Source organism: Drosophila sechellia, chromosome 3R, assembly GCF_004382195.2.
Source record: "Drosophila sechellia strain sech25 chromosome 3R, ASM438219v1, whole genome shotgun sequence".
Classification (NCBI taxonomy): Eukaryota; Metazoa; Arthropoda; class Insecta; order Diptera; family Drosophilidae; genus Drosophila; species Drosophila sechellia.
Window position 1 is genome coordinate 24,406,348 of NC_045952.1, and position 24,726 is coordinate 24,431,073.

Sequence of the window (24,726 nt, forward strand, 5' to 3'; positions counted from 1 at the left end):
AGAAGAAGAACAGATACACTCTGGTAGTAGGAGTTCCCGTCAGAGATCCCTCCAGAAATCTCTATTTCCATAGATAAAATAAAACTAAAATATTGGATTTATTGTATGTTTATTTATTTGAAATATCAGTTTGTATACCGCGGTTCTCTATAATTTATCTCAATTATCCATAATGATTTAGTATTATCTGAACCTTCTTTGTTGGTATTATGGTGTTAAATACAGATCTTGAGCATCGTTAATATTGTTTAACTTTTCCGTTTTCATGTTAGATGCCTTGCTAAATGTGCTTTTTTATTTCATACAAACTACGTAATTTCCGTACGTTATGAAGATGCTGAGTTGATTGTATCTTTGTTTGAAGAGTAGATGCGTTTACTTATTTTGGTTTTTGAGTTTAGATGCTGATGGAGTTTTATGCTATAAATATTTAGCTACGTTCAATTCTGCTTAATATTAAGAGAACATTAAATTTTGAAGATTTTATTTCCTAAATATTCCAATGATTTGCTACAAATCCAACAGATGAACGTTGATTTTATGAGGTTTAGTTCTTAGCCTACAACTTTATTATTTATGTATGTATATGTGTTTCAACTCCATAAAATTCCGCACGTAACTACTTACTAAGAAATGTTAAAATAAATAATTTACGTTAATGTGTAAATTTAAATACAATATATATTTATTGCAATTTGCTTTGTAAATTTAATATAATTTTGTCCTTACGTTGATTTTTGTAGATTTAATTTATTTAAACGTTGTGAAGGGGTACAAAGTGTGACGTTCAGGGTACGCTTAACTAACAACAAAATTCACATATAACAACAATGAAATGAAAATGTTACAAAAAATATATATCCTTCAATTAGTTTATGGTGTATGGTAAAAATACAATGTAAATATAGAGACTTCTTGTTTCGTTAGTGTGTACTATTCATTTAACATTTTGTGCTGCTTCAACGGTTTCCCATATAAATAGTTCCCCTTGCACGAGGAGGGAAAAATCAAAATTTATTTCGATGCAGGTAAGTTGGATTCGACAAAATTCGTTTCAAGTGTGGGTGATTTTAAAGGTTACGAACTTACAGCATGGTCAACAATCACTTGAACTTATCTATATATCCTTGCAGTACTTACAATCCTTAATTGTATCTGCAAGGGTACACAAACATAGACATATGTTTAAGATAGACGTACGATCATACTGACCATTATACTGTTTGGGGATCGTGTGAGGAGTAAATATACAGAATGCTGTTTGTCAACAGAATGGCCAACACTTACATATAATTTCCTAACGTTTTGCTTTTGCTCCTTGCTTATGCTCAAATAAATAGGTCATAAATAAATTAAATTACAATTTTGTAAATACATAAAATATTTGGCATTTAATTTCGCGAAGCTCTACGAATTGAATGGTATTCGATTTTAGCACAACATTTTGCACAAGGTTCAGAAGTGATTTGAAAATATATTTTCGGCTGGGTCTTTGGATGGCAATGCGTTTTAACCAGAACAAAAATCTGTCAATCATTCTCATTCTTGTGGAATGCTATTATCATATGTTACATCATAAGTGTATATGATTTCATATCTCTTTTGGCATTGTGTTAGCATACCAAAATGGCAACATCAAACAAAAAATGTAATCGATTCAAAAGTCTTATGGGAGGAAACAAATCTTAAAAGAAATTTACATGATTTCTTTTTTACATTTTTCCATTTGTTTTGGCATTTAACATTATACTTTTGTGCTTATGCTTTGATCTATATATTTAATATATAGCATGTATCTATGAATTCAAAATTGTTTCGCTAGGCTAAGTATTATGGAGCTGCTTATGTTGTTCGTACATATATGAAGTTTACTGTCTGTGTTTTTTGTGGTAGAAATATTCTGTTAAAAAAGAGTTGTATGTTTTTGCTCTGCTGGCATATCAAGTTCATATAAAGTCGCTTCTGAGGCTCCTGTGGATTGTGCTTTAAAAATGTTTCACAAATTCCAAAAGGTGCCTCATCTCTAATACAATTGCTCAGCTGTCTCGTGTTGTTTTCGCTTGTCTTGTTGTTAAAAGTACTACAAAAGTGTGTTGTTTCTGTCGTCAGTAGTGTTGTTAAAGTATTGACCAGGGAACACCGAACATTATCTCGCTAGCCTGCGCTGCTAAATGCTTTTCCCCATTCGCACGTCTTCAGTAATAACGCTCGCTATGCATCCGTTTCGATTTGGTTTGTTAGTACTTCTCATCGTCCGTGATTTCCCTATGGGAATTCTGTAACTCTCAGGCCTTGTAGTGCTGATTCCTCACCGCGCAGCAGAGGCTCAGGGCGAAAGTCAGGGACAGCAGCTCCAGCAGAATGACAGCGGCGGTGACGGCGAAAATGGTGATCCAGTTCTCGTAGATGATCTCAATCAGCTTGTCCACGCAGCCCTGCAAGAGACGTTTAATAGGAAACTCATTAATCGGTTTGTATAAAAGTCAGCTCGATTTTCATTCGGTTTGTTTACAGCTCGCAATCTCTGGATCTGCTACCCAACCAACCAGACTGGCAGACAGAAGTTTGAGATGCGTGTTGAATATCAATATTAATTAATACGTTTTTATCGTCTCGGCATTGGCGGGCGTCAATTTTTATTAACCCAATGCTTTCAGACCGCAGAGAAAAGGATTATTAGTTTTTATGGCCAAGCGGCGATAGCGATCGGTAGGCGAAGAAATTATGATTCGGACACACCTATCAATTGAGTTTTGATGGTTTTTGGATATTCACTGAATCGAAAAACGATCGTTGGATGAATGTTCATTTAAATGGAATTTACAGAGAAAGAAACTATATATATGAGTGAGTAAACGGAATTATACAATTCTTTAAATATAATTATTTCATTTCCTTCCTTTCTGGTAAAATTCGTATGACTCGGGGTTTCGAAAAAAACTTCGGTTGGTCATTGGAATTACCTGCTGATAAATGGCGTTGTTTAATGGGCCACCAAATTTCAGCCGCCGCGACAGCTCACACTCGTTATCCTTTAGATTATCCTTGCAGCAGGACTCGGGTATGTTATAGAAGACATTCATGGAAGACACGGCGATCTCCACAATATTTGTGCGATCCACATTATTAAACCGACTGGTGGCCCAATCTCCAGGTCCATCGGCGCCGCAGCATTTCAACTGAAACAGATAAAGAAAGTTCGCATAAATCGTTTTTCCAGCAATGTGGTGGGTATGTCCAAGTACTTACATTCTTTTGCAGCGTATCAAAGGTGACGGTGCGCGAACTCATCGTGGACTGGCCGTACTCCTCCTGGACTGACGACTTGACTGCCGCCCGCACGATGTCATCCAACTTGTCTTTGTTGTGGAAGGCCCATGCCCCGGCTGCAATTTGTGCCACCATCACGATGAGTATGACACAGAAGAACTGCAAGAGAATTTCAGATTTATGAATGGCCGAGTCCCGTGGGCGTTGAGTAAATAAACTGGTTGCGATTTAAGAAAGATACGTTTGCACTCGCAATAAGGAACTCCATAAAATTGCAACTTTTGTTTTGTTTACATAATTTTTATATATATAAGATATACTCTCTGTTATAAATATATAATTAGTACTTTTAATGGCAATACTGTTAGATAAGTTTTCTGTATTTACAGTCCAATTTAGTTAATTTTAATTAATTTAATTTATTTGTGCTTTGTGCTTTATCCCTTATATATATATGTACATTTCATTAAAGCTAATGGTATAATTTGGTATTTACAGTGTTTAGCTAAGGCTTTCATCTGAAATATTTATTAATTATGTCTAGTTGACCTGTTTTTAGTTTTTTGTATAACAATATTTATTATTTATTAAGGAAAACAAGGGAGAAGAAAAACCTTAATTGACTTACAACTAACTTAAAAAACTAAGACTTGAAACAAAAGATTGTTAATATTGTATTTTTTGTTGAACTTTTTGTACACCTACTTTTATATGTAGGTACTTAGTGTTTGTGTAATAAGGTAAGTTCATTATTAATTTTAACAGCTTGTTTTGGCATATTTGAAGTTTTTTGATATGAGTTTGAGCACATCTACCCCAAACAGGTGACCCATACATTAATATTGGATTAAAAATTGTTTTAAAAATTATGATCTTATTGGATATTGATAATTTAGATTTACGATTTATTAGAGGGTACAGTGTGCAAATAATTTTATTAACTTTCATAATTGTGTTGTTGATGTGGTATTTAAATGTTAGTTTTTTATCAAAAATTATACCCAAATATCGAATGTTGTCAACCCATTGTATTGGAGAGTCTAGTATTCGCAACTGTCTATCAGGAAGATAACGAGGTTTCCTTCTTTTTGTAAAAAATATAGCATTCGTTTTATTAGGGTTAATTTTAATTTTCCATTTTTTGTAATATATGTCTAATTCATTTAAGTAACTCTGCATGGATTGATTTATCTCGCTGTACGAGAAACCAGCACTGTAGACAGCGGCGTCGTCAGCAAACAGTGAAAGTACACAGTTTGTAGCTTGTGGAATATCGTGTGTAAAAATATTAAACAATGTAGGTCCTAAGACAGAACCCTGTGGCACACCTGCATTTAAAATTCGTCTAGCAGATTGACTACTGTCCAAATTAACGCTAAAGTATCGATGTGTCAAAAAATTTTGAACTATTTTAATGAGGTATATGGGAGTTCCAATCATCTTTAGTTTGTGCAACAGTCCGTCATGCCATACAGTATCAAATGCAGCCTCAATATCAAGTGTAACCAGCCCTACAGATTGTTTGGATTGGATACTTTCTTTAATATAATTTCTTAGTTTTAAGGTCGGCAGTATGGTATTTAGACCATTTCTAAAACCGTACTGTACCGTTGGTAGTGTGTTGTGTATGTCCAAAAATTTCACCAATCTCAATTTAATTAATTTTTCCAGAATCTTGGACAATCCGCTTAATAGGCTTATTGGTCGGTAGCTTTCAGGGTTATCAGGAGGTTTTCCTGGTTTGAGAATTGGAACTATTTTTGCTATCTTCCAATCCCGTGGGAAATAGCCTGCCTGAAGACAGTGATTGGCAATGTTAACAATATGATTAATGGCGCTTGTAGGAAGGTTTTTCAAGGATATATTAGGTATTCCATCAATTCCAGGAGATTTTCTAGTATGGAGAGCTTTTACAATTGAAAAAACCTCTGGATAAGTGACTCTACAAATTTCTGCGATGTTGTTTGGGGTTTCAGCTATAGATTGTAAAGATATTTTGACTTGGTCAATTGTATTTTGGTTTGAATATGAATGTGTCAGATTATGCTTCAGTTGAAAGACATCAGCAAGAATATTCGCTTTTTCTTTTCCAGAAGCGTATATTTCATCAGCTTTACTTAGACACGGAACAATTTGTTTTCTTTTTTTAATTGCTTTGGTTATATTCCAAAAGGGTTTGCTGCATTTATCCAGCTTTTGAAGTTTATTGTTCCATTTTGCATTATTATAAATGAAAAGCTCTTTTCGTATGATGTAATTTAAATGATCACATCTTGATTTTAGTAATGGATGACGTGACCTAAACCATTGTCTTTGGATAATATTTCTTGTTTTAAATAATTCAGTTATATGTACAGGGAGTGTAAGCTTGGAGTGATGTATAGGTTTATGAGGGACTGCTTTAAGAAAGGCATAATTGATTACTCTAGTGAAAGAGCCGATTAAATTATCAATATCCAAAGTCGATATCTGTGAGCAGTTGACAACCACCTCTTCAACCATCAGCCTTTCATTTATAATTCTCTTAAAAAGCGCCCAATTTGCCCTTCCCAAAATCGGATATGTTTTTACATTGCGCATAAAATTTGTAGAGTATTTAATAACCACTGGTAGGTGATCAGAGGAAAGCTCTTGCATTACTGCTGGATTAGCCAGCTGGTTAGGGATATTAGTGAGGCATAGGTCCAATGTTGATGCTTTTGCTTTATGGTTATGCGGAATATATGTGGGTTGCGTAGGGTACAAAATACTGAATTTTCCCAGGTCTGAAAGTTCATTGAGAATTTTGCCCCAACCATTGGCTCGGGTACACTTCCATGCTCTGTGGCGCGAGTTGAAGTCCCCGCAAATTAGAAAATTTCCATTTATTTGTGAGATCTTAAGGAGATCAGATCTATACAAACTTTTTAAATGATTATGGTCCCAAGATAAATCACATGAACTAGGAATACATTTTGAAGTATTTCCAGCAAAGTAAATAGAGTAAATTTTTAGACTGGAATTAGAGTCAGTGTTGATTTGTATACCTACATTTTCAATAACATGACTTTTAATGCAGGGTATTTGTTCATGTATCAATGTGTTACTAACTGCAATGGCAACGCCGCCTCCCCTACTTTCCTTCCTGTCATTTCTGTATATAGTGTATTCGGGTATATTAAAACGGTCACTATGAGTCAGCCACGTTTCATTTATAAGTGCTATGTGAATGTGATTATTTTCTAAGAACTTGATCAGTTCTATACGTTTGTTTCTAACGGCACGAGCATTCCATGCCATAATATTCAAATTATCAATAAAATTATTTGTTTGTGTAAACATACTTAATCGCTAACTGAGAAATTACTTGAAATTGCTCTCCCTTATTGGAGCATTCATTAAGTCTTGTTATTAATTCTGACAAAAGAGAATTTATCTCTTCACATGAAAAGAGATTAGTTTCATTTGTGATATTTGCTTTGGGATTAGGCAAAGTATGAATATTGGTGAGTGCATTACTATAGCTACCAAAGTTGAGTTGTTGCACTCTCTTAGTTTGAGTAGGCAATGAGATCTGGGGTTGATTTCCAAAGAGAGCAGATGGAGCGATGTGTTGCTTAGAATTCCTCATTCCATGAGCTTCCAAGTTATTTCTTCCAATGCGTTGTGATGAGCGTTTGGAAAGTAAATTGAGATAAGAAATTCGGCATGGGCATGTCAGTTCTGTCGATGGATGGTCGCCTTTACAGTTAGCGCATTTTTTGTTGTTTACGTCCATACATACGGCAGTCTGGTGTGATCCAGCACAATGGGCACATGATGTTTTAACTGAACAATTATTTGATCCATGTCCAAATAGTTGGCAATTGTAGCATTGAGTAATTTTATTCTGCAATTTCACTTTATACTCCCAGCGTACTTTAGTGTGGTTGACATACATAAAGTTTTTGCGCAGTTCCTTTACTGTGATACTTTTGTTAACGAAATAAACAATGTACAGTAATAATTCATGATCAGACTTAGTTTTCTTTTCCACAATTTTGACTTCGGTGCATTGTAATCCTAGGTTTTGTAGCATGGATTTGACAGTTTCAATTGGTAGTTTATCCAGCCCGGATAAAATGGCTTTGTATGGCTTGTTTGATCTAGTATCGTACGTGTAGAACTCACAGTTATGTTCCTTGAGTTGGTTACAAGCTGCATTGAAACAGTCCATATTTGGTAAAAATATTTTAATTCCAATTGAGATGGTTTTAATAAAGTAATCATCAGTTTTAATTTTAGCCATTAGCTCGTGTACAAATTTTGTATTTTGTTTAATTAATGTTATAGGAGGTGGTTTGATTATTATTTCATCAAGTGTGTCCGTTTCAATAGGTTTATCATCATTATCATCGTCTAAAGTTTGTAGTGGACGAAAATAATTTGTAAATTGCTTGGAGCCCCGTTCGTTCTGGCGCTCCACTAGTGGTTTATTCCTTTTAGTACGCATTTTTTCAACGGCAGATGCTTCAGCATCACCAATTGCATCACTTGAACGTTTGATTGTAGTCCTTTGCGAATATCACAATTAAAGAAGAAAACAGAAAATATCTAATGTACACCACAATGTTCTCAGAGAGAACAGAAGATAACGATCGCAGCGTTCAATTTTTACAACCGCGTTCGACAAGAGCTAGTCGAAGACTGCAGTCCAATTTAGTTAGGTTTGAAATTATTTTGGCAAGTGCATCGTTTTGCCAAACTGCCAAGACATTGTGGGCGAAGCTCCGTTGCAATCTTATGAGCGGAACAGTGTGGGCCACACATTTGCATGCATTTTAATTGGAATTCCCAGACACTGGTTATGATAGTACTTTGCTGCACTTTTCACTTACCGAAACCAGCAGACATTGCGACTCCCGACAGACTCCACAACAGCCGAAGAATGCGCCCAATGTGATCAGTATGCCAATGGCCAGGAAAACATACAGGGCTATGTGATAGTGATTGTAGTTTTGTGTCATAGACAGCATAAATGTGGGATCCGTCAGCATCCAAACGGAGGTCACTACGATGGTCAGTCCGATGAGCTGCAAGCGAAAAGAATACAAAATATAGTAGAGCATTACCTATTTTTACACATTTTCGCTGTAATTCTCAAATTGTTGCATTCATCACGCTGGGCACACGCGTCAATGACGCCATCTGGCGGCAAGGCGGCAATTAAAGTGGGAGACTGCCCCGCCCAGTTTCGCCTTCCCTTAAACTTCTATAGTTTCATACATATGATGTCAGCTTAGTTGGACGCAGACTATATACATAGCAACTGCTGTTGCGCTTCTTTTAATTTAATTAAAGGCAGTAAACTGAAACCAAGTACAAATTACAATTTTCCCCATTCCATTCAATTTGTTTTTAAAAAAAATCTTTCAGTAATTTAATCAAAGCTCAAAAAGCTGAGCTCAGAACTTAAAAAAACCCTTAAGAAAAGGCCCATTAAGTTTGAAAATCAATGATGCGATAAAATTTGGTTTCGAGTTAAATTTTGCCCTTCATCGCCAAGACACACTGTAACTATATACATATAGCTAGGCAAGACATTGATCCCAAGCGAGAATATGAGAATTGCGAGCTCGTGTTATCTCACTTCTCGGGTTATCAGCAAACGAAATATGAACTTTTCTTTGGATTTCCGCTAAAGAAATTCCGGCAATGTATTTTTCCTTAAGTTTGCTACCCAGAAATTAAACACTCAACTTGCTGTTGCCAATCCATTCATCCAGAAAAATGTTGTTCCGCTCGTGCAATGAGTGAGAGAATCTAATAAAGAGCTAATGACTTAATGGGTTGGGCTTTCAGGCATCGAGGTGTCTATGCAAGTTCATTAATTATTCAGCAAAATTATTCATCGCAGGCAAATTGAGTGTGCGATGAGAGCTAATCAAGAGATGTAAACAAGTTCTATATAAGATATAAGTTCTAAGATACACCAAAGTATAAGATATAAATTCTAAGATACAGTTTTTGGCGCCCAGGCAAAAATGAGTAAAAAAGCAAGAGGAAGTGTCGTAAATTTCATGAAAATCTTATGGAATATAAGAGAAGCGGAGACCGGCTTTTATGTGGGTGGTCCATGAAAGAGAGAGCTGCCATAAAGTGAGCGAGACAAAAAGTGTGCCACAAAGTGCACGATATGCTGGCCCTAAAGTTCATGAATGTGCATGTGTGCAGCTAACGGAAAAACTACTCATGAACACGTAATACAATGTTGCCCCATTCGAGGGCAGTTTATTGAGTAAGTACATTGCAACCAGAAGCACTTGTTTGCATAACTTGCATTTATTTTTCCAGGTCAGGTTTCGGGTAGGGATCCGTGACATAATCTTGAATATTTCATAGTATATACATAGGTTCATGGGTTGAATTTGAAAAATTGTATTTGAAGAAGAGGTTTATTTCTAGAGCTCTTATAAAGTATGTGTATGTATATGCTACTTTGGATAAACCCCAATTCCCTTATCCTTTTAGGGAACAAAAGTTGACCTCGTTTTGAATCAGTCCCATTATCCCAGAACGAACTGAATCCACGCCTTGTTTGTAGCTATATTTGTTGGAATTTTTACGATTCCCCGAACGTTTTCACACACAAATATTTTTACACATCTGACACTATGTCGCGTGTCCAAGACAAATAAACAAAAATCCTGCCGAATGGGCCAATAAATGTGCAGAGTCCTTCGTTGACCCAGTTTTCAGAGCCGAGGCGTCGAAAGCGGAAAACGAGAGAGCATTTTACTGCTGCTAAATTGCAAAAAAAAAATAGTAAATGGGGCCAAAAGGCAGCTGGGCTTGCATTGCATGTCCAGTCACAGTTTTGTCCCACAATCATGAACTCATGCAACTCAAAAGCTGCAAATACAAACTGAAAAATGAATGAAGCGCCACTCATGAATAATTGAGTGAAAAATAGCACAGCGAATTAAGTATGTAGATGTGACATGTCACAGCGAATTGAAAATAGATACAGGCCAGCTTCGTTACTTGGAGAAATATTTTTAAATATTATTTTATTCACAGCGAAATATTAGATTTTTTTCTTTAGGAATTCAAGAATTCTGCACTATGGAAGTCTGACTGTGCAGAAATAAATGTCTTTTTTAGTGGGTGGACAGGATAGGATTGTCAGATGGTCGACGGAATATTTGAAAATCTTTCAGTTTTGATCACTGTCAACTTCAATGACGACAGCGCCGGCCGTTTAGCATTTTAGACGCTTTTGGCATAGGCCTCCCCCGGCATCTTGGACCTGGGATATCGGCCTCATTGGGGAACGCCAGCGTCCTCAGAGATCGTGGCGTTTGATCACGATGCCCCACGGCGACGATGAAAATGGAAATGTTTGGAAATCGATGCACAGTGAGGAGAGGGAGATTCAAAACTAATCGAACAGTGGTCACCTATTGCGAAGTTATATAAAAATACTACTATTAAATATATAAGGCGAAATTTCGGGTTTGTAGTATAATTGATAACATGCCCTGGCTAAAAATAGCCTCAAAACAATGTATAAAAAGTCTTCAAAGCTCCACACTTTCATTCATACATCGCTCTAAAAATAGTTCAAACGATTAGTGAAACGAACTGCATCACAAACACATCACAATTTCTATAACTTATTGTTCCTCCACTGAAATCAAAAACATACCACTGTGCATCCAACAACAACAACGATGAGTACTAAAACATCACAGATCAAGGAACATTACACAGAAACCAATTATTAAATATAAGCCTATTGGGTTGGGTTATTAGTCATTTGTTTTTACATCACATATATACAATAAACGAAAAATAATCGAAAGGTATTTGAAAGTTTCAAATAATGAAACTTGGCTAGGCATCAGTATTTTCTTGCTGTGTACAACAACGAAAAACTGAACGGACGCGTAAGTTTGTGTTGTTCCTCGCCCGTATTCGAAAATAGCTTTTGACTAATAAATACTATAGACAGAAATCGAAAAAAGGCAGCAACAATCAACAAACCGACCGAAAAAAAAATTTGAAAACAGCCCGCATAAGAATCAAAATTTTAAATTTGTTGCCCAAAGGAAAAGCGAAACTGATTTCGCAAGCCGCGGAAGACAAGAGGAAACCCCAAGAAAAACTCAAGGAAAACACAAACGAAAACAATCGCAGTAGCAGATAATAATTGAATGGAAACAATTGAAAGCCTAACGAGGCTATGTTGAAAGTCGAAAATTGCGTAAAACAACAAGCAGATAAGTTGGGCAAAGAAAATAAACCCTTTTTTTCGGGGTGAGGAGAGGTCCTTTTTTACCGAATTAAGCCAACCGAAGTTTGTAAAAATATCAACGGCACGTATACGTTATAAAAATAATAAAACGAAAAGAAGAGAGACAGGAAAAGACAGAAGCAAAAGAAAAACAACTGAACAAACATGTGGAGGGAAAAGAAAACAGTGGGAGGTGGGAATGGAGATGCTTAAATGTTTATCTGCCTGTGTGTGTGTGCGTGTGTGTCCCCTCCCACAACGGAACTTCTATTGTTTTTATGCGGGAGTACGAGCGGAGCGGTAGGGAGTACGAGCGGGAGAGGGAGAAATACAGTGATGTCGCTTTAAAAAGCCAGTTGAAGTTTTGAAGTTATAAATCGTAGAAAATAATTCAAAGTTAAATATTTCATAATAAACAAAACCAATTTGTTAAATTGCATAATGAAAAATGTTTCTGTTAATGTTTTCAATTAAATGTTTAACTGAATGTTTATAGAATGTTTAAGCCCGCCCATTTAAAAAATAAATATATTTTTAAGTTAATATATTATAAAGCCTGTTTAGCATTAAGTTTAAATATATTTTGTTTACTTCCTTTTCGATTAAATATTTCAAGTCGTACTTAAATAAGTTTCAACTTCTGTTTTGGGCACCTCTGGGATCGGGAGATTGGAAAGAGGGACTAAAAGAGCGGTAGGACTCCAAAGAGCGTGCGCACGGCTCCTCCCCCAGCCCCCGCGCCAACCGAGAGAAAGAGGGGCGTAGGGAATACACAACACACACACATTTGCTCACGCAACACCCACACACACGCGCGCGAAAAGGAGGTCCGTGTGTTCCAGTTGTTGTTGTGATGGGAGAGAATCGAATCTCGCATTGTTGTTTTTGCGGCTGCTGAAATCTACATACCCAGAATAAAATGTTTATAAGGACCATCAGATATTTGACGCACGAACAGCAGCCGTTGAGACCCATGGCGCGGATTGATATTCTCAAATAGGTAACTCCTTAAAAAGTGGCTGCTATTTAACTGGTTTGTCAACCACTTGGATATGCTCTTTTTCCAAGGAACCCCGAACTGCAGTGTCGCCTGCACTTTTCGACCTTTTACACTTTTTCAAAACACCCGCTCGGTTGTACTATATTTTTCGAATTTTTTTCAAATTTCCCGTGCTAAAATCCACCGATTTGAGCCACTGTTTGCGGGATTGGCCGTTGCACCCGATTTGTTTTAAAAATTTTATTTGTGCATCGAGGCGTCCGTCCAACGTAAAATTCTTGTATCAGTGCGACCATTAACTGGGACGTTCAAATATACCAGCGGGTATAGAGAGGCTAAATACTGAAAAGTGGTGACCCTCCAAAGAGGTGGGTGAATAACTTTGATGAGGCTTAGCATGGCTTGCAACCTTCTTGTATGTGCAGCCTTTACACAAACCAAAATTGCCTATCGATATATTAGATAACTTCTATTATATTATTATGGAAAGTAGGTAATTGAAAATTAAGATATTCTAGAGTTTAGATTTACTTTGGTTATGATTTTTCCAAAATATTTAATTCTGTAAATGTAAACAGTTTGAAATGTGGCCTTAACAGTTCATGGTTTGTTCGTTCTTCTGCGAAACGGTCACACTGGTCGCGCAGGCGATAATGGCCTAAAGCGTGAAATGTTTAATTCGTTGTTGTTTCTCCTCCGCAATAGTTACTAATAGAAACAAATGCAAAATGGCTGTCTAACGTTTAAGTGCAGCGACCGCCGAAGATCGTGGAAATCTGCATGAAAAGCGGCTCGCAGGCAAATGAAAGGCGCGTGAAAATGTAGCAGACACCTCTTTATCGCGAAAACGAATATCGGTGCAAAGGGAAAAACAAAAACCAAGGAAAATACAGCCAAATGCGAATGTGAATGTGAAGGCAAAGTAAGCGAAAAGTCCCCCAACTTTTTTGGGGAGTATCGAGTGCACCACATACGTTTTTCAATGTATATTTCGATTGCATTGAAATCAGAGACTTGACAATTCCCTCCCCCCTTCAAATTGCTGCTTCTGTTGTTGTTGTTCGGTTGTTGTTTGTTGCAAGTTTGTGTGAGTGTGTCTTGTAATTTTGTTACGCAGTGGAGCGAAGTTGGAGTTTTGTGGAATGGAAATGGAATGAAGTGAAACGAAGTGGAGTGTAACCAAACACGAAACGGAAAAGCGAGGAAAAAACCTTAAAGCGCAGCCTAAGCTTTAGTCCTACTGAAAATTTCTCAAGCGCTGCAAGCCAGACTTTGCCAAAGTAAAGCCCCTCCCTCCCCCCTTTTTGCATAATAAACGAAAAACTTTTCGCCCACTTTACGCACTTGTTTTTATGCTTTCCTCGTTCAGTGCACTTAAAACTTAATTGGTTCCCCCGTTGGCGGTGCTAATGTAGCGCATTTTACTGTTTTCAACGTAAATATAAGTATATTAGCAACGCAAGATTGGAATAATAATATGTAGTTTTATAGAAATCCTAATAAAAATATGGTTAATGATTATATATTCGGTTACAATTTTAAAGTTCTGTTCTATTTCATTTAATATTTTGGAAAGTTTTAATAGAAGAATTTACATATGTTTTTGCTAACAGCTACCCTTATATTGTGTATTTCTTTCACATAAAAAAAACTACTGTGTAAAAGGTAGCGGTAAATATTTATGTTAAAGTCCACTCTCTTCTATGTTAGAGGTACCCCTCTCCACCCCTCGGCCATTGCGAACGCTGTATCTTCGCAAATTTCACTTTCACATTCGTCGTGGGCAGTTACAGCGAAGCCAATTGCTTGGTACTTCTTTTATTTTGATTTTGTTCCCCACTTTGGGGCGTTTCAAATTAGAAAGTGTTTGCGTGTGTGTGAGTGTGTATGTAAGTTTATGCGTGTGTGATGCGAGCGGCATTTTCTCAATGAGTTTGGCTAATTATGTAGCTCATGTTCGATAACAGCTTTAAACTGTGAAAATTGTGTCAACTTTGGAGACTGTAACTTTACACCCGCCACATAATTTCATTTTAATTAGCGCTCGTTAACAGTTTTCCACCTCCCCTCGCCATTTTGTCGCCCCCTCGAAATTGCAATGTGTGGGAAACTTAATTTGTTGCATACAGGGGGGTGGGGGCAAAGAGGGTGATAGAAACTGTGGGAGACGGGAAAAATGAAATGAACAACACTAATTCAAATGCAAAATGAAAAGTACACACACAGATACAGTTGTGTAACTATTGTTAATTAATTAACAGAAACTTTTAAACTCAATTTTTTAAAGACGTGAATATTGAGTTCTATATCAGGATTATTTTAAGTACTAAGTAAAGCGTAGTTAAAATGAATTAAACCTGTTTTCAAATATTAAATGAGAAGAAATGTGGGTTATTTGGGCGCAAACAAGTTTTAATTAACTTGTAAAAATACTTGATATTTGTCATATTTCTCGATTTCGGGGCTTCAAAGAATCCCTAGAAATTTGGCCATCACTTCATTTATAAATTTGTACATATAAATATGTATGTATGTACGAATCAATCATTTGCATTCCGCACACAAACATAAAAAGGAACACCAATACATATGCACCTACATTTGCCAACAGTCAACATAAATTAGTGCGAGCAACGGCACTTGGCAACATGCAACAATAGCAACAAAAGCGACATGATTGAAGCAACAACAACACCGACCAAGGAAGTTGGCAACAACTTATTGTCATTCGCAGCTATCCCGCTCTGTCTCCCTATTGTCATTAACGAGTTAGCAGAGCGCCGCTCTAATAACAGCGCCTTTACATTTCCATTTGCCAAGTGCAACAACCCTGCGTGGGTGTATGTGTGCGTTGTGTGTGTGAAAATACTATAGAATTGGTGGCAATAACAATGGAAAACTGGCATCGTGGAAAACTGGGTAACGCTTTTATAATTTATTCCAATTTTAACTGCTTTTTACGGCCTTCTTCTTGTCTGTTAATTGTTGTTATTGCTGCCTGTAAATCCCATGCGGACAATCTGTTATTTTCTCACACCGGTTGTTGTTATTATAATTTCCCTACACAGAGAACAAAACGTATTCAGTTTCGAAAAACGGTTTCTTATTTTTTTAGAGATATCAATTTTGGGAAATCTTATGGAAATATGATATGAACGTTTTTAATTGTTATTGAAAAAAATTAATTTTCAAAATGATGTGGTATAATTTTTTTTTCTGTTTCTTCGCTCGAGGTCTAGAAAGGAAAGGTGCATTAGTCGCTGTAAATAAGAAATGGGGAATATAAAAAATAATTTCTATATATAGACAGTCCATACATGTGTTTGTTTATATGATATGTCCGGACGCGTTTTTACCGCTAGTTTTAAAAGTGTAAAAGTAAACATTCTTCCAAAAACAACATTGTGTTTTACGCAGTTTCTGTTTTTTGGGGAACCCTTTAGTTTACATAACATTGTGCACTACTAAACAAATAGTTGAGTTTTATTTTCATTACATTGCCTATTGCCTTGAAATAGGGGGTCAGTTACATGCATGTGATTTATTCATGAATATTTGCGAAAAAAAGCTATAATAAACAAATTAAGAATGCAGGAATGACATTTGCAGTTTATCAAAGTCATATATCAACATTTTTTAATTTACTATCCATTAGTAACATTTAAATGATGTTTAATTTATAAGTATATACAAATATCTCATTTTAAGATATGTATCTTGTGGATACAATAGATGTGTATGAGGCCCTACTCAATGTCTCAAGTTTCTTAAGATCAAGTACTTTCTGGTGCTTATAATGAAATTCGGGCTGCTGACGATTCTAAATTGTACTTCACTTTTTAAAGTGTGTGCAGCGTTCTAATTTGCTTTCATTACCCAATTCGTGAGGTGCGTGAAAGTTGACCCCAAGGTTTCCGCGCTCGACTTAAGGCGACATCGTGGAAAATAAACCTTGGGAGTGTGTGCTCCGAATAGCCTAATCGCAGCTGTCCAAATAACCTGAAGAAGGTAAAAAAGATTACGGGGTTACTTGCGATAAGGTCGGCAAACAAAATACTTATCGTTAAATCAATATTCCAAACCAAAATTGTACTTTTCTTTTCAGTTTGGATTGAAGCGGTGCAGCCGACATAAGAACGCGATAAACCCAGCGCAGGTCGACCGATAAGCGAAGAAGCCAGCCGACTGGCGACTACACGTGTAATCTGAAACTATATCTGCGATATAGATAGAAGTCGCATCCGGAGGAACCGGAGCGAGCATGTCGCACGGTGGAGCCGGTGGCGGTCTGGGAGCTCAAACTGTTGGAGCCGGCCAACTTGGAGGCGGTGCAGCGGCAGCTGGCGGTGGAGAATACCGCGAACTCCACTGGACGGTCTCAAGCGTAATGGACTCGTCTCGGGTCTCCACCTGCCTCATATCGATGCTGCTGATAGTCTACGGCAGCTTTCGCTCCTTAAACATCGAGCAGGAGGCCCGCGAGCGGGAGCAGAAGAAGCGAAATGAATCGATGACCAATCTCCTCACCGGCGAGCCCGTCGAGAAGGAACCAAGTATGTGTGAAGTGGATTTAAAAGCATAAGGAATGTTTTATAAGTTTCAGATCTGTATTTCACAGCGGATAAATTCGCCACTCTGGACACGATGCATGCCCTATGTTTGCCCCTCGGAGCTTCCATCTCACTGCTCATCATGTTCTTCTTTTTCGACTCGATGCAGCTGCTCTTCGCCGTCTGCACAGCGAGTAAGTGTGGTTAAAATGTATTTAAGTTTGCCCTTTTATCTGCTTATTGTTTCCTTCAAAAATATTTAATAAAAAGGATCCAAAATATTCTTTAAGAACACAATGCAGTACGCAGTCATAAGCTACACTTCGTATCACATTCAAGCTTTTTAATTATAAATTTAAGCGCTGATAAACTTATACTACTTTTAATTTTCAACTCGAAAGCGATAAAAGCCAGCATAATCATTATTTTGCATACTTGTTTTAAAGATGTCGAATTTGTTGCTTTATTAAATCATTTTAAATCTCTCTCCACAGTTATAGCCACCGTGGCGCTGGCCTTTCTGCTGCTGCCCATGTGTCAGTACATCATCAGGCCATGCACGGATGGAAAACGATTCTCCTTTGGATTCTGCGGTCGCTTCACAGCCGCGGAGCTCTTCAGCTTTACGCTTTCGGTGTCGATTGTGTGCATATGGGTGCTCACTGGCCACTGGCTGCTAATGGATGGTAAGAAGCGATGTGGAAAAGTAGGAAAGAGTTTCCTGTAACGAAGTTTTTCCTCTTTTTTTTTTTAGCAATGGGCATGGGCCTGTGTGTGGCATTCATTGCGTTTGTGCGTCTGCCCAGTCTAAAGGTGTCCACGCTGCTGTTGACCGGCCTGCTCATCTACGACGTCTTCTGGGTATTCCTCTCCTCGTACATCTTCAGCACCAACGTGATGGTCAAGGTGGCCACGCGACCCGCCGATAATCCCGTGGGCATCGTGGCCAGAAAGTTGCATCTGGGCGGCATTGTGCGGGACACACCAAAGCTGAATCTGCCCGGAAAGCTTGTTTTTCCCAGCCTCCACAACACGGGCCACTTCTCCATGCTGGGCCTGGGTGATGTGGTGATGCCGGGCCTGTTGCTCTGCTTCGTCTTGCGTTACGATGCGTACAAAAAGGCGCAGGGCGTCACATCGGATCCCACATTGTCACCGCCCAGAGGAGTTGGCTCCCGGTTGACATATTTTCATTGTTCCTTATTGGGGTAAGTCGTTGAAAAAATAGAAAGTTTGAGTTTATATAAAAATATAAATATATACTAATTTCCATTGCATTGCAGTTATTTCTTGGGCCTGCTAACGGCGACGGTCAGCTCCGAGGTCTTTAAGGCGGCCCAGCCGGCGCTGCTGTATCTAGTGCCCTTTACGTTATTGCCGCTCTTGCTGATGGCCTATCTGAAGGTACAGTCCATGCTTGAATAGTTCCGAATCGGTCGATATCTATAATGTTTTGTTACTTGTTGCAGGGCGACCTGCGGCGCATGTGGAGCGAGCCGTTTATCGCGCAACAACCATCAAAACAACTGGAAGTCTGAGTGTACTCTATCTAAAAGCAAAGAAAAACAAAAAACAAGCAACAAACAATGTGAAGAACACACACACATAAGATCTAATACTAAAGTTTGTCTCTTAAATAACGTATTGAGTATGTATTTTTTAACTCAACTTAACTAAGTTTCGTTTTAAGTTAGGTGATCCTCGTTTTCATAGTGAAATAAAAGCAAAAACCGAGTAATTATAGTTTTTAGCCTAAGCGGAAAGGTTTTATATATTCACATATATATATACTTCATACGAGAGTTCATTCAAATTGGCTTTAATGTCTCCAATCATGCAGATAACTAGCGAGTAGAACAAAGATCAAGCGAAATATTAGTTACAGTTCATAGGCATTACTAATAACTCTGTAAAACATAGCTAAAAGACTAGCAAGAAGACAGTTTGAGATTCGAATTTCAATCATACATCATCCACTCGAAATCTGTTCCGGGCAGTACGTTCTGTAAATACTTAAGTTATGTGTAATAATAACAAACCACCATGCAACAAATAATAGTTAGTAAGCTCGCCTTCATACACATTTAATCGCTATCCGTTTCCGTTTCACACGCCCATTTCCGTCCTTCGATTTTCTCGTTTTGTCACCCAATGTTTTTCCCACACATCTTCACAATCATAATGATGTTTTGCCAAAATGCATGTGTTCGTTGCAAACAATAAATCAATTAATAATGCTAGACAACAACTGTTGCACTGTGTGTGTTTCACAAAATTAAGTTTCAAGAATTTTAATTATTTACTTTAACGCAGCTAACAATAAATAAATACTGTATGCATATGGAAACGATAGTTACATATTAATTTTAAGTAAATGCAATTTCGAAACGTATAGAAACAATAAAAATGTGAGATTTAAAACAAATGGTTTGTATCTTTTTCTTAAACCCATTTCAATGCCTACAAGCTGTTTTTCAAGAATTGGATGTACGCTTTTTGAAATGTGATAGATAATTTTTTTTTGAAACTTTAAATGTTTAAATGTTGGCGCCAATATTCCTAAGTTTCCTACCAGCTTGCTTACCAAAGTTTACAACCTTGCGGTAATCGGGTTTTCTGTTGGAACGGTCACACCTTAGCGGGTAAATTCCTCTTAGCGAGTACACGTCTCCAGTTAGCGGGGTTACCAACCAAACAGAACATCGATAAAACAAATATCGATAGTTATATACTATGCATATCGATTTTCGTCCGGCTCTAATTTTCACGCTCGAGGTTTTTTCGTTTTAAATCGCAAAAAACACAAACAAATCAGTGATAAATAATATTTGCAACCAGGCGGTAGCTCAAGCGGAACTGGCGACCATTGATTACGAATTAACAACAAACAAGTCTATGTGCATTTCAGTTATTGACTAACTCGCCACTTCCTTTTGCTTGCAACAACAAAACAACGCAAAAGAATATTTTGAGCGGATGTGCGTGTGTTTGTGTGTGTGCGTAAGCGAGATATCATGCACTTTGTGTAGAAAAATAAAAGCATAAAGAAGATGCCGAACATTTAGATAATAGTTAAACCGCAAAGTGAGTTATTTACATGTGCCGAGTGGCTTATTCAATAGTATATTTGATTATATTATATGCGTGTTCCACGCGCATATTGCGATGTGACGTAGGCGTGGAAATTCCTGTGGGAAATTTTTCACCACCGCGCCGCTGTGTCGGTGTGTGTGTCTGCCCTCGCATTTGTGTGAGTGGGTGTGTGTGGGCTACGCCGCAAGTTTGTTTTCGTTTGCTTTTAATTGCCGAGAAAAAGGATTAATTGTGGCAATGAAAATGCGTGTTACTTAATGTAATGTGCAAACATGCGTAAATATTCATTACATAAATTTAAAATTCTTCATTGAACATTGTTATGAACAAAAATATGTGCCTAAGTCTGGGCGCTTATCATTATATACGCACTTTGCATATTCGCGGTTTAAGAAAATTTACCATTTTGCGCCATGTTAAATAACTCAATAAACAGGCTTGTAAAATCAATATTGTGTTTAAATAGAAGGAAAGCAAACTTTATTGTTTTGTTTTGGTCAGCACTTCTTATCAAGTTTCCTATAATTAAAGTTGGCAAAATTCCCCCAATTCGTTAAAAACTTTAATCCTGTGAGTCAGAGAATAGTAATAGATCGTTGCACATCGGCCCAACATATATATAATACATATAACAACTAATCTATACTATTATTGCTCTTGTAATGTTTAAAGGCGATCATAAATGAGCCTGTTTTTGCCAAGTAACGCGACTAAACCGCCACCACTTTTTTGTCTAACATTTCAGCGCTTTTGAAACGGACTCCAGCTGGGTAACTCGTGTGGCAAACTGAACCCGAACCGGCAGAGGCAGCGGCAGCAGGAGCAGGAGGAGGACCTGGACCAGCGGAACTGGCAACCACCTGGCCAAATGGGTGGCAATAGCACAGGAGCGAATACGAGCGCCTTTAGCGCAGGCGGCTACATTGGGCCCACGTCGGCCAGCAGTCATCACAGCCTGGGAACTTCATCGGCGGCGGCGGCGGCGGCAGCAGCAGGAAGTGACCTGATACCCGCACCAATTGGCACGGGCAACGCCATGGGAGTGTCCTCGTATGCATACGGAGGAACCAGTTGGGAGGAGTTCTGCGAAAGACACGCCAGAGTGGCTGCCTCGGATTTCGCCAAGGCCTGCATCACGTACATCAATGGCAATCTGCCGCCGGAGGAGGCGAGGAACATCCAGCATCGCAGCTTTGCTCAGAAATTTGTGGAATCCTTTTCGGCGCACTATGACACGGAGTTCTTCAAGCGGAGGAGCACTCTGAAATCAGGTGCGGGCTCGCTAGACTTCGAGGAGGAGCACGAGGTGCCAAAACTGCTCTCAAAGTCTCTATTAAGACGACTATCATTCAAAGGACTGCGCAAGGGAAAGGTGAGTCGATGCTCTTCTCAAATCCTCTCGAAATCATTGAATAGCTTGATTTTTGATTATTTCGAGGCAACACTTGATGCTCATACTTTTATAAGACATGTTTGCTGTTTTTTGACCGATAATAACCATTAAGAAGGTCACGAATCACGAACTAAAAGTATGCAGATAAAAGCATTCACTTTAGCATTCTTTGCATTCTGTTCATAAGTCCGATTAGACCTCACTGAAGTGGTATTATTATCTTCTACTTGATGTGTTGAATACGACATGATTATCAGAACATGCTGTCAATTATGCAAGTCTTTCTTTCAAGTTTGCAGTTCATGAAGTATTTCACATTGATTAACAAGGTTTTGAGTGCCAGGATCTTTAATAGTCGGAAACTCCGGCTATATTGTCGCAACTTGTTTTAACTGTCAAAGATCTCTTTGCTGCAGGCCTTCTTCCACAAGAACTCAGATGACGCGGACGGCAGCGGTGGCAGCGGCAAGCAGAGCAAGACGAAGCTGGCCAAGATCGTTGTGGAGTGCCGCAAGGAGGGCACCGTGAACAACCTGACGCCGGAAAGTCTGGATCAACCGACGGGCTCCCAAAAGTGGGAGAAGTGTCGACTTGTGCTGGTCAAGGCCGTGGGTGGCTACATGCTCGAGTTTTACACGCCGCACAAGGCGACAAAGCCGCGCAGTGGAGTCTTTTGTTTCCTCATCTCGGAGGCTCGCGAAACAACGGCTCTTGAGATGCCGGACAGGCTGAACACATTCGTCCTCAAGGCAGACAACAACATGGAGTATGTGATTGAGGCGGAGAGCGCGGAGGAAATGCGGAGTTGGCTAGCCACAATACGTTACTGCATGCGAACGCCACCCACTCAGCAGCCAACGATCGAGTCGGATGGTGTGATGGCGTCCGCCATGCAAACATCGCCGACACTTCCGAGTCCCAATCCCATTGGTGGCATTCAGAATCCGCAGTACCAGCAGCAGGGCGGCTCGAATGGCAATCTGGTGGGAGGAGGAGCTCCGCTCACCTCATCGATGTCAGCAGACAGTGCTTTGGGTCAGGGAGGAGCCACATCTGCCAGCGAACTAAATGTCATCAACGAATTGGGCACCACACCGACCTCCGGGCCACCTGATATACCTGTAAGACCCCATCGAGGTGAACAGCGCCTGTCCGCCTCTAGCAACTTTGATGGCATTGAAGGCACTGAAAATGATGCAGATGTTGCGGATCTGACGGCTGAGATGAGCGTGTTTCCCTGGTTCCACGGCACACTGACACGATCGGAAGCGGCCCGAATGGTACTCCATTCGGATGCAGCCGGACATGGATACTTTTTGGTGCGACAGAGCGAAACGCGCCGCGGCGAGTTCGTTCTGACCTTTAACTTCCAAGGACGGGCCAAGCATTTGCGGCTCACCATCTCGGAGAAGGGTCAGTGTCGGGTGCAGCACCTCTGGTTTCCCTCGATCCAGGAAATGCTCGAACACTTCCGTCACAACCCGATACCCCTGGAATCGGGCGGCACTTCGGATGTGACTCTAACCGAATGGGTGCACTCGCACAGCAGACTGAATGATCCGACGACGGCAGCAAATCATGACTCAGGACAACTCAACGATCTTTCGACAAATGGGAATGGCAATGGGAACGGCAATGGCTACGATAATGGTCAGGGTTCATCGACGGCATCAAATGCGGCGGGAGGAACTGCATCGGGAGCTGCTGGCGGTGGCCATCCGTCGCCGAGACATGTGAGATAGCCAAAATTTTGGAGTCAATTCAGTGTCAGTGATGGTTTTTTATTTTACTTTGATTTCAATTAAGTTGTTATCATTTCATATCAACTGGGATGGGGCTTGAACTGTGAACGGATGAATCTAGAGCTTAGTAACTAACTTACATTTTGTTTTGAAAAACCAAATATTAATTCCAAGTAAATCAATGAATCTTCATTGAAGCTTAAATTCTAAATTTTAACTTCCATATTTCAATACCTGCTAAATGAATTTTGGAACCCTTTGTTTCAAGTAAATATGTTGTATTTTAGTTAGTTCGTGTTTAGTTTGATTTGATTGTCGCATGCTTCATGTTTCACCACACCCAGACCGCCCTAAGAAACGACTCCAGACTAACTAAATTTTATTTGAAATACTCTTCCAACAGTGCAACGAAGTGATTACCATGAATCTGAGTGTTCGCCTAAAGACAAATGAAATCGAACTGCCACAGGAGCCAACACACGTCTATTTTCCGGAGCAAGTCTATTTCCATTTGGATCCCACAACGCTAACAGTGCACGGATCACCGCCACCGGCCCAGAATTTCCTGGACCAGCCACATCTCCGGGCCTCGAACGCCTCCCTTCAGGCAGCTGCCCACCATCCGGCGGGTTCCTCCGGCAACCGGCATCCCAGCGATGGTGGCAGCAACAGCGGCGGAGCAGGAGGCGGATCGGGATCCAGTGGGGTAGCCGAGTGCAGCGGACGGGCCGTCGATAATCAGTACAGCTTCACCTAAGCCCGCGCGATCGATCCTCAACTGCATTTCGCGGCTTTACCAGCGGAACTTTACTTTTGTGCCATTTTAATCATTGTCCTAAAGGAGAGGAAAATTGTGTTTTTTCGCATCAATGTGCGTTCTTTGCTTTCTTGATTCAATTGTTTCTATTTTAGTTAGTACCTCTTTTGGAAGACATGAAGTAACTGAACATTATTATGTATACATTATATAGCTAAATGTGTGTGTTCATTTTAAGTACATCAATGTTGTATGTATAGAAAAGAAGAACCTAAAAAAAAACGCAAAAGAAAATTGTACGATTTTTGTGGGCACCAAAGGTGCGACTCATGCGAATCCTAAAACTTCCTGCTTTACAAAACAAAAATATATACATATATACTATACTTATAAATATAAATTATATATACATAAATATATATTGAAATTGGTAAACTACAATAAATGAAGTTATGTAAAAGTAAACTAACGTCGGTCTTCTTTCATTTGGGTTTTAAAGTGGTTATTTTAATTACTTTTACCAAGCCTTTATATTATATTTAAATTCGTTTATAATAAGGTTTACTAACTCGAGTTTATATTAATAATACATTTTAACAAAAATGTTTTTCAAAATATTTTCATGGTATGTGTCCGTGCTAACCTCGCAGCGCTATTTTGACAAGTT

The 24,726-nt window shown here is 38.9% G+C and overlaps 3 protein-coding genes across 8 annotated transcripts; 2 read left to right on the plus strand and 1 right to left on the minus strand.

Annotated features, from left to right (window-relative positions):
• Nucleotides 1-92: 92 nt before the first annotated feature.
• Nucleotides 93-12,811, minus strand: LOC6616980 (CD81 antigen). The gene is made up of 5 exons (XM_002041272.2): nucleotides 12,434-12,811; nucleotides 8,127-8,321; nucleotides 3,250-3,429; nucleotides 2,964-3,179; nucleotides 93-2,435 (listed from the first exon to the last, which is right to left on the minus strand). Exons 1-5 carry the CDS (start codon nucleotides 12,497-12,499, stop codon nucleotides 2,286-2,288), a joined length of 807 nt encoding a protein of 268 aa, XP_002041308.1. The 5' UTR covers nucleotides 12,500-12,811; the 3' UTR covers nucleotides 93-2,285.
• Nucleotides 12,812-13,157: 346 nt separating this feature from the next.
• Nucleotides 13,158-19,499, plus strand: LOC6616981 (signal peptide peptidase-like 3). Of its 2 annotated transcripts, none has more exons than XM_032721695.1 (7): nucleotides 13,158-13,446; nucleotides 16,630-17,077; nucleotides 17,128-17,268; nucleotides 17,569-17,760; nucleotides 17,829-18,282; nucleotides 18,358-18,478; nucleotides 18,544-19,499. In XM_032721695.1, exons 2-7 carry the CDS (start codon nucleotides 16,786-16,788, stop codon nucleotides 18,610-18,612), a joined length of 1,269 nt encoding a protein of 422 aa, XP_032577586.1. In that variant the 5' UTR covers nucleotides 13,158-13,446; nucleotides 16,630-16,785; the 3' UTR covers nucleotides 18,613-19,499. The 2 variants fall into 2 exon arrangements, with proteins under 2 accessions (XP_032577586.1, XP_002041309.1); XM_002041273.2 differs by having other exon boundaries at nucleotides 13,159-13,446; nucleotides 17,143-17,268; nucleotides 18,544-19,495.
• Nucleotides 19,500-19,822: 323 nt separating this feature from the next.
• On the plus strand, nucleotides 19,823-24,528 carry LOC6616982 (SH2B adapter protein 1). 5 transcript variants are annotated; one of them, XM_032721437.1, is made up of 4 exons: nucleotides 19,823-20,158; nucleotides 20,913-21,539; nucleotides 21,962-23,293; nucleotides 23,706-24,528. In XM_032721437.1, exons 2-4 carry the CDS (start codon nucleotides 21,036-21,038, stop codon nucleotides 24,057-24,059), a joined length of 2,190 nt encoding a protein of 729 aa, XP_032577328.1. In that variant the 5' UTR covers nucleotides 19,823-20,158; nucleotides 20,913-21,035; the 3' UTR covers nucleotides 24,060-24,528. The 5 variants fall into 5 exon arrangements, with proteins under 5 accessions (XP_032577328.1, XP_032577329.1, XP_032577330.1 ...); XM_032721438.1 differs by having other exon boundaries at nucleotides 19,823-20,070; XM_032721439.1 differs by having other exon boundaries at nucleotides 21,962-23,326; nucleotides 23,706-23,796.
• Nucleotides 24,529-24,726: the final 198 nt, after the last annotated feature.

Bases quoted from the DNA above. Each gene is read 5' to 3' on its own strand.
- LOC6616982 (XM_032721437.1), top strand. From the start codon at position 21,036: ATGGGTGGCAATAGCACAGGAGCGAATACGAGCGCCTTTAGCGCAGGC. The intron at 21,540-21,961 runs GTGAGTCGATGC...TAACTGTCAAAG, and splicing joins AAGGACTGCGCAAGGGAAAG to ATCTCTTTGCTGCAGGCCTT. The intron at 23,294-23,705 runs GTGAGATAGCCA...CTCTTCCAACAG, and splicing joins GCCATCCGTCGCCGAGACAT to TGCAACGAAGTGATTACCAT.
- LOC6616980 (XM_002041272.2), bottom strand. From the start codon at position 12,499: ATGGGTCTCAACGGCTGCTGTTCGTGCGTCAAATATCTGATGGTCCTT. The intron at 8,322-12,433 runs GTATGTAGATTT...TTTCGCTTGCAG, and splicing joins TTATAAACATTTTATTCTGG to CTCATCGGACTGACCATCGT. The intron at 3,430-8,126 runs GTAAGTGAAAAG...ATTCTCTTGCAG, and splicing joins CGCAATGTCTGCTGGTTTCG to TTCTTCTGTGTCATACTCAT.
- LOC6616981 (XM_032721695.1), top strand. From the start codon at position 16,786: ATGTCGCACGGTGGAGCCGGTGGCGGTCTGGGAGCTCAAACTGTTGGA. The intron at 17,078-17,127 runs GTATGTGTGAAG...TATAAGTTTCAG, and splicing joins GCCCGTCGAGAAGGAACCAA to ATCTGTATTTCACAGCGGAT. The intron at 18,479-18,543 runs GTACAGTCCATG...TACTTGTTGCAG, and splicing joins TGCTGATGGCCTATCTGAAG to GGCGACCTGCGGCGCATGTG.